At 43.4% G+C, this 8,822-nt stretch overlaps 1 protein-coding gene across 1 annotated transcript; it reads left to right on the forward strand.

Annotated features, from left to right (window-relative positions):
- The first annotated feature begins 1,145 nt into the window (after positions 1 to 1,145).
- Positions 1,146 to 2,918, forward strand: LOC142427591 (lysine-specific demethylase 4D-like). The gene has a single exon (XM_075532793.1). The coding sequence runs from the start codon at positions 1,146 to 1,148 to the stop codon at positions 2,916 to 2,918; it is 1,773 nt and encodes a 590-aa protein (XP_075388908.1).
- The last annotated feature ends 5,904 nt before the right edge of the window (positions 2,919 to 8,822 follow it).

An 8,822-nucleotide genomic window follows, 5' to 3' on the forward strand; every position in this document is an offset into this window, starting at 1 on the left:
CACTTATGTCAGGGGTGTCAAACTGGTGGCCTTCCGGCTGCCTGCGACTGCTCAGGTAATTTTTTGTGGCCCCAAATTCTCTGAAATAAAATGAAAATAGAAAAAATTGTTATAAAGAAAATAGTGCTTAGGGGAGATGGAGGCAATACTGTACACACAATTCCCTCTTTAACCCTTTAACTACAGAAGACCACTATACAGGTGGCCCAAAGTCTTTTCTGGAGGCCTGTGGACGTTTCTAGACACGATCATTTCCGGTAACGTTTTAAAGCGATGTCTGCCACTCTCATTGCATAATAAAAACAGATCCTAACAGTAAAAAGGTTAAAAACAGGACTCTAGGATATGCTGTTATGAGTCATACCTAGCAGCAATGCTAGTTAACATTTTTAGAGGGAAGCCATTACGATTGTGCATCACATTTGTCAGCTGTCCAACATTTTGTGTTTTTTATTACTTTGTTATATTTTCCGGTCACACCATAAGAGGCAAGGGAAAGCTAGTAGAAGGAAAGCACTGGCAAATTTCCGGTTAAAAGCATAATTATAGTTTTATAAATAAAACCAATGTTTAAATAAAAACAATTATATAGGGTTTTAATTATCCTATCCATATTTCTGAATCCTCACTTCAAAATAAAAATTCAACAAAATTTGTAAATGTGATGTGGCCCACTTTAATCTTGCCTGTTGCACCACATGGCAAGCATTTTAATTGAGTTTGACACCCCTGACTTCTGTTGAATGTTACTGAATTACTGTCTTTAGATTTACTTTTTAAAAATCCCTTGAGACACTCCTTGTTAGTGGAATTAGAAATTTCCCAGGATTGCAACAGAAGCTAAGTATCAACAGATAGAGACACCCTTCCAACTGAATAAACTTCCAAAGCAGCATAATGAGCCAGGAGCAATCTGGGAAAACCCACTCCGTGTGCACAAATCCTGTCTCTTTGGGGGAAACAATAGTTGTCCATCATAGTAGAATTCCCTTGGTCAATCAGCATGCCTGGGGAGAGTGCATTTGCTCTCACAGAGCCATCAATACACTGCAAGAGATTTTCAGACAGAAAAAGAAACAAAAGCACAGCATCCAAATACACAGAACATCCATAAGAACCGGGTTTTCTGACTTTATTTTGCAGCCATGAATTCCCAGGACTATCGAAGCCAGAACTCAAGCCTTAAAATCATGACTTTCCGGCCTACCATGGAAGAATTTAAGGATTTCAACAAATACATTGCTTACATGGAATCCCAAGGTGCCCACCGTGCAGGCCTGGCTAAGATAATCCCACCCAAACAGTGGACAGCCAGAGAGAACTATGACGATGTGGATGACATCCTCATAGCCAGTCCTGTGCAGCAGGTAACTACTGGGCAAACAGGTGTCTTTTTGCAATACCATAAAAAGAAGAAATCCATGACCGTGGAGGAGTATCGCCACTTGGCCAACACTGACAGATACCGCACTCCCACACACCGGGATGTTGACGATTTGGAGCGGACCTATTGGAAGAGCCGCATGTACAATTCTCCCATTTATGGGGCTGGAGTATGTGGCTCCTTATTTGGTGAAAACACTGAGCATTGGAACCTCAGACACCTGGGGACGATCCAGGATCTGCTGGAGCAGGAGTGTGGAGTTGTCATCAAAGGCGTCAACACCCCCTACCTGTACTTTGGCCTGTGGCAGACCACCTTCACTTGGCACACGGAGGACATGGACCTGTACAGCATCAACTACCTGCACTTCGGGGAGCCCAAAACGTGGTATGCGGTGCCCCCTGAGCATGGAGCCCGGCTGGAGAGACTGGCCAGGGAGCTTTTCCCTGGCAGTTCCAGTGGCTGCGCGAACTTCCTGCGGCACAAGGTGGCCCTCATCTCACCCAGAGTCTTCAGGGAGAACGGCATTCCTGTTGGTCGGATCACCCAGGGAGCAGGCGAGTTCATGGTCACATTCCCCTATGGATACCACGCTGGCTTCAATCACGGTTTCAACTGTGCGGAATCCATCAACTTTGCCACCCTGCGCTGGGTTAATTACGGTAAAGCTGCTTCTCAGTGCAGCTGTGGGGAAGCCAGGGTCACATTTCCCATGGACGCCTTCGTGCGCATTCTGCAACCCGAGCGCTATAAGCTGTGGAAACACGGCAGGGACCGCACCTCCTTGGACCACGTGGAACCCACAGCACTGACCAGCCCGGAGTGGACGGCCTGGAAGAGAGCCAGGACTCGTGCGATGGTCAAGGGGCGTCTGCGGTCCTTTAAGCCACGCAGGGCCAGGCGTCGCTCTCTGACTCTGGCAGCAGACAGTGGGCTTGGGGGCTGTGCACTGGTATGTCCTCGTCCCACAACCCACTCCTGGGCAGACAGCTCTACTGTACAGCCTGAGGACCCTACCTGCATGGGTTGCAGTCCTACAGGATCCAGTGTCTCCCTACTTCCCACCTCAGTTCCATCTGCCCAGTATCTCCAGGCTTCACCAAAGGGGACTCGCACTAGGCGTCCTCAGGACTCCGATGCCCAGCAGCAGTCTGTCAAGTCCAGGGCCAAGAGCCACACAGCAAGCACATTTGTACACCTGCCCACACAGGCATTGCATGAGAATCAACAATCAACAGATGACTCTGGCCCTCGGAGATTTGAGATCCAGCATGCTGTTAAAGCTTCTGGGTGCTGCTGTGACCCCGATCTTCAGCCCTTGGGACCCCCACTGAATCCTGATTCTCTGATGCACCCTGGCCCCTGCCTGAAGTCACTGGACAACATCTCAGTGAATCTCCCGGACATGCTTGTGCTGAGTCCTCCTAATGAGTCTTTGACTTCTAAAACATTCTCCAGCTATGCCTCTGTGCACAGTATGGCACCTCTGGACCTCCTCGGTGCTATTGCTATGGACCCCCTTAAACTTCTATAGTCCTGCCCTCAGATGAGGTTCTGCAAATCTACTTACATAGATCCTTGGAGACAGACTCGATGGAACTTCACTTCCTAAATCCTGAAAGGTTGTCACCAGCAAAGATCTTCTTGTTGTGAGTTTAGCTAAACTGCAGTTTTTGTCAAATGTGATTGTCCCTTGGACTATCTCTCACCTTCAGGAAACAAAGACACACCCAGCCAATCTTCAACATGGGAATTGTAATCTGTGGTGATTTAATTGTAATTGTAATCTGTGGTGATCCTTGACCTCTCAGTGCCATGTTGATAGGTTGCCTAATACTTGCTCAGACTATGGACTCCACTAAAATGTGTTCTAAGGACTCACAGACCAACTGGATATATGTGTGTCCCTTGATTCTTCCTAGGCTTGGGAGTTGTCCTTGAAAAGAACTCCCTGCGCAGAAATCATTAAACCCATTGCTTTCCAGCGTGTCTCTCCACGTGGCAATTTCAGTGATCAAGACCCACTGTTTCAAAGTTGGACTTGGGGCTAATATTTAAGGAGGCCCATTGCCAAGTCTTTCTTTGATAATGCAGGAGGTGTGTTCAAACTGCTAACCTAGTCCTCACAAAAATTGGAGCCAACATTGGACGATGCTCAGACTCTGAGGCTCAATCCATCTGCACTTCCGAAGCGCTGACCCGGTCTTCTACCGGTGGTCACAACTGTACCTTCTAATGAAATTCAAGCCTTTAACACACTCCAATAATTCTGACGTGGCCACCCTTCAACCCACCAACCAAGCAATTGCTTACGTAGAAACTGCACCTTTGAATGAATGGTGTCTGTTGCTGTTTGGGGATCAAGGATACCTATTTGTGATTATTAATTTCATTGTTCTTAGTGTGTATCTGAAAGGAAATAAAATACCTTAAAACGCATTCTGAAAGTTTGACTATGAGAGGTATGTGAAAAACAAAGTGACTCATCACATAGCCAGAGCGAAAGAAGTAGCTAGGTCCCAATGAATTCACCAAACAGTCTGTCCTTGTACCCAGAGTAGTCCATGAGGGAATGGAAGAAAATTGTACAACAAAACACCACCACAGCAAAACAAAAAGTCAAATGATGGGGAGAGCTACTGCCCAGAGTTCCCATCTAATCATTGAGCTGAAATTACTCCTGGAGTCAGCTTTTCATGAAATCACACATTGGCAATTACTTGGGACTCCATTTCCCAGAAACTCTTGATACCCCTGTTGGTATTGTCTCTTCAACTCATGTATTTAAAAGCCTGTTTTCAGGTCTGCAGCCAGAAAAAATAAGCATCAGAGAGCCTGTCATGGAAGGTAGTGTGGCAAATTTTCTCTTTCTTGAAAGACTCTTAAAAATTTTTTTCTCTACTGGAACCCATCCCCTGCCCCCACCCAATTGCTTAATCAAAAGAGGTAACAGAAAACTCACTTTAGAAACTCCACAAATTTCTTATTCATCAGCTCTAACCATTACTCTGAGTGATTATAAAAGGAGAAAAGGTAAAACTGAAACAGATATGGATTAGTTTTTATTTAATTTGTTTCAAACAAACACCAGTTTTAGGCCCAAATATTTATAATTTACCATAGTCAAAGCTGCATGGAACTATGAGACATAGAAGAAATTCAGATATGTTTGTATTGCATTTAGAACAAACACTTATCCTTTGAAAGATCTAGATTTTAGATTGACCAATAAGCCCCAAAACTGTTTATTGTGCCCTCCACCTGCATTGCTGACACCGCTCTCAGGAAACTATTTTAGTCAGGCTTCCTTCAAGATGTTTGTGGTTTTCTGCTACAGTATCCCTGGGGAATAAACATCATCCTCTGAAATTAGTAAGGTTAGTACAGAAAAGAAAGAGACACAGGATAAATAAAATACTATTTAAACATGAAACAAAACTTTAAAAATGTATAATTAGCCATGATACTTAAAGCAGCCTGGTACGATGGTATATATGAATACCAAAGGATTAGAATTGAGAACCTAGAAATACAACCAAGTACCTATAGACACCTAATTTTTTTTTGACACCTAATCTTTCACAAAGGACTAAAACCCATTAAGTGGAGAGCAGGTACCCATTTCAACAAATGGTGTTGGAAAAACTGGATTTCCATCTGCAAAAGAATGGAACAAGGTCCATACCTCACATCATACGCAAAAATGAACTCAATATAGATCCAACACCTACATACTAATCCTCGACCACACAACCAAACAATGAAATTTAGGGACAAACTTGAGGGTATTTAAGCAAGGTATAAACACACCTATAGAAGCAGACATTCCTATTGGCTCTATTTCTTCCCGCTGCAGCATCCAATCCCTCTCATACCTTCCTCCAGTACCAGATGGGCCTAAGAGGACTTTATCCCCCATGCCTGAATTAAAAATGTTTTCCATAAACCTGAATTTTTGGCTATCTTAATTGGATCATGAAGTTTCACATAGACAGCTTTCAATGTATAGAAAATAACCATGTCGCCCATGTGGCTCTTTTGAATTTTATTATAAAACAAAAGGGGGAATTGTGGGAAACAGAAAGATGTCTCCCAAGCCTCCCACAAATATATGTTAGACTTAGGACACTGCTTGCAGCTAATGGTAAATGATTGGCCAGGTACCTCCCTGAAGGCAGTCAGTTGCCAGACTACTGTCTGGTCCCACCACAAGTAGAACCCACTCCCTGCTGTTAAGGAGAGTGGGCTACTTCTCCCTAAAGGCTTGTGGCCATCAGTTTAGTCCCTTCATGGCGGGTTTACAACCTACTCATAATGGTTTCTATAGTGATCCAGAGAACAGATCAAACCAGATCAGCAACATCCAAAGTTAGTCTGCCATGCTGAATCTAGGATCTGCCCACATTGTCGCATGTATATTCCTAGTCCCTCCTCTTCCTATTGCGTGGATACCCCTAAAACAACCCCATCCCATTACTGTATTACCTATAGCACAACCCTTTCCTGTGACATATTTCTTCACCTGTAATTAGGGGGCTCACATGTCCCAAGAGAATATAAAAGCCTTGGTAGCAATAAATATTGCGTTCTCTCCACATGGATCGCCAGCTGAGGCTGAGGTGAGCATGTGAGCATGCCACCATGAAATGTGTCTGACTCCATTATTTCAATCTCTGTTCTATCTCTCATGCTCTCTATAACTTTACTATAATCTTTACTTATTATCACTGTACAGTTGCGCCTACTGGACCCGTGATGATGTGTTAGGGGCTGGTTTCCCTCACAAAGCAGGAAACTGGCTAAGGCAATTGCACTCTGGTCCAACCATCACAAAGCAACAGACCAGAGAACTATAAAGGCAAGGTTCACAGAGCCATTTATCTCTCAGCCTTTCATTAATGCTACATGTGTTTATTGGCCAGGTTGTCACAATGAAATTTAACTATATCAAGGGTTACACAGAAATCAGTTACATTCCAATCACTTTAGCATTAATTGATATGTCCAAAATCTTGACCCTTTAGTCTGTTGTAATAGTCCAGTCACTAGTGTATAAAATGCTCAGTGATAATAGCATCCCAGATTGTCCCTTAGACAGCATCAGCAATGGTAGAAGTGTCTCAGTAGGCAGCAATTGCTATTCTCACGAGTCTGTGAGGCGTTGATGCTTTGGGTAACCAGTAACAGGACAGAGGTCTTTGGACTGCTTGGGCTGTCTCAGGTCACATCATCAACTGCCTTTCTTCTGGGCCTTGCTGGCTGAAGAGAAATCCATCTATCTCCTTTGCTTCTGAAAAGGTAAACAAATAGCCCCTCCTTTTGGGCAATTAACAGTGTGGAAACAGAATCGTGGTTAAGATTTGGTGTTTTCCTCCTTCAATGCATGAATATTTCCTTCTATCAAATTGGCGTTCTATGCTGCTCACCCTCCCAACACAACCGCTGAAGACAAAGTGGGTGAACAAGCAAATGTGGTGAAGAAAGCTGATGGTGCCCGGCAATCAAAAGATATAGCATCTGGGGTCTTAAAGGCTTGAAGATAAACAAGTGGCCATCTAGCTCAGAAGCAACAAAGCCCACAACAAAGGCTGGTGGAAGAACACACCAGCCGGTGTGATCACGAGGTTCTGAAGGGATCAGTTATCAGGCATCAAAGAACAAAAAATCATATCATTGCCACACGCAGCCATCTAGCTCAGAAGCAACAAAGCCCCCATGGAAGAAGCACACCAGCCTGTGCAATCACGAGGTGTCGAAGAGATCAGGTATAAGGCATCACCAAAAAAAATACCATAGTGAATGAAGGGGGAAGTGCACAGTGGAGACCCAAAGCCCATTTGTCAGCCACAGAGGGGTCTAGGGGAGAAGATGAGTCGGTCAGTGTGTGATGTAGTACCGATGAAGAATACAGCTTTCCCCCAGATCCTGGATGCTTCCTCCCCCCAACTACCATGATCCGAATTCTACCTTACAAGACTGGGTAGAGCAGAGGTTGTACACTGGTGCATATAGGACCTGGAGGCACAGGGAATCCAGGGTGGATGATACCTTCAGGACCATGGGTGTGAGGGGCGATACTGGGAGAGTAGAGGGTGAGTGGGTTGGTAAGGGGGAACGGAATACAAGGATCTACATGTGACGTCCTCCCTGGGGGATGGACAACAGAGAAGGGGGTGAAGGGAGATGCCAGATAGGACAAGATATGACAAAATAATAATCTATAAATTATCAAGGGCTCATCAGAGTGGGTGGAGCGGGGAGGGAGGGCAAAAAAAAAAAAAAGAGGACCTGATGCAAAGGGCTTAAGTGGAGAGCAAATGCTTTGAAAATGATTAGGGCAAAGAATGTACAGATGTGCTTAATACAATTAATGTATGTATATGTATGGATTGTGATAAGAGTTGTAAGAGCCCCTAATAAAATGTTTAAAAAGAAACAAGGGCAAATGGAAAGGCAAACACAGGGAAGATGCAGTTACATTGTGTGGAATGCAATCAATGTCACAAATCAAAGTATGTATGAATTCTCCAGCATAAAACCAGTCTGCTTTGGTAACTTTTATCCAACTTACAAAAAAAGTTAAAGAAAAAAATTCATTATGTTTCTATATACAAATAAATTTATTTCAAATAAATTATTTGAAAACCAAAAAAAAAAAAAAACCTTGGGTGCTTTCTTCATATTTTCTTTGTCCTTCATCTTTCTCCAAATGTTTTTTGCGTCCTTTTTACTACTGTTATGAACAGTGCGAATGACCCTGTGAAAGGGTCATTCAACGCGCCCCCCTCCAAGGGGTTCGCGACCCACAGGTTGAGAACTGCTTTTCTAAGGGGAGTCCATCAGCTTTCTTCTGCAAAAATATAAACGAATCGTCCTTCCTACACGTGATTAGTGGACTGGGATCCCAAAGGGGATTTCCATTTTGCTGGGACTTCTTATGATCAGCTAATTTCTATAGAGGTGAATATGTGTCTATCTGCCCTAATTTTGTTACAAGCTTTAAGTAAGGAGAAAATTGTTTTAGTTAAAATGACTAAATGAAATTTATTAGACATAGAATTTCCTTTCATCTCTTCCGTCTGTGTTAACAATGGAGACTCTAAGACATTGTAACCAATCTCAGGGAACTTGCCAGGTTCCAAACCAGTGAAACTTTAAAAAATCATTTTATTGGGAGCTCATACAACTCTTATCACAATCCACACATACGTCAATTGTGTAAAGCACATTTGTACATTTGTTGCCCTCATCATGTTATGTAAACTTCAGCTGTTAGCTCTCAGCAAATCAAGAGCGCTCACTAGTTGTAGTGAGAACTTCTTAAACACAGGATAATTTTAAAGACTGATAAAATCTTAATAAATTTGCACAGCTGTTTTTGAACTAAGTTACCAAACAGACGTGTTTCCTTTAAGTTTCTCAGTAAGATTACAGGCTC

This window comes from Tenrec ecaudatus, chromosome 15 (assembly GCF_050624435.1).
Source record: "Tenrec ecaudatus isolate mTenEca1 chromosome 15, mTenEca1.hap1, whole genome shotgun sequence".
Classification (NCBI taxonomy): Eukaryota; Metazoa; Chordata; class Mammalia; order Afrosoricida; family Tenrecidae; genus Tenrec; species Tenrec ecaudatus.

Coding starts and splice junctions, on each gene's coding strand:
- LOC142427591 (XM_075532793.1), top strand. CDS start 1,146: ATGAATTCCCAGGACTATCGAAGCCAGAACTCAAGCCTTAAAATCATG.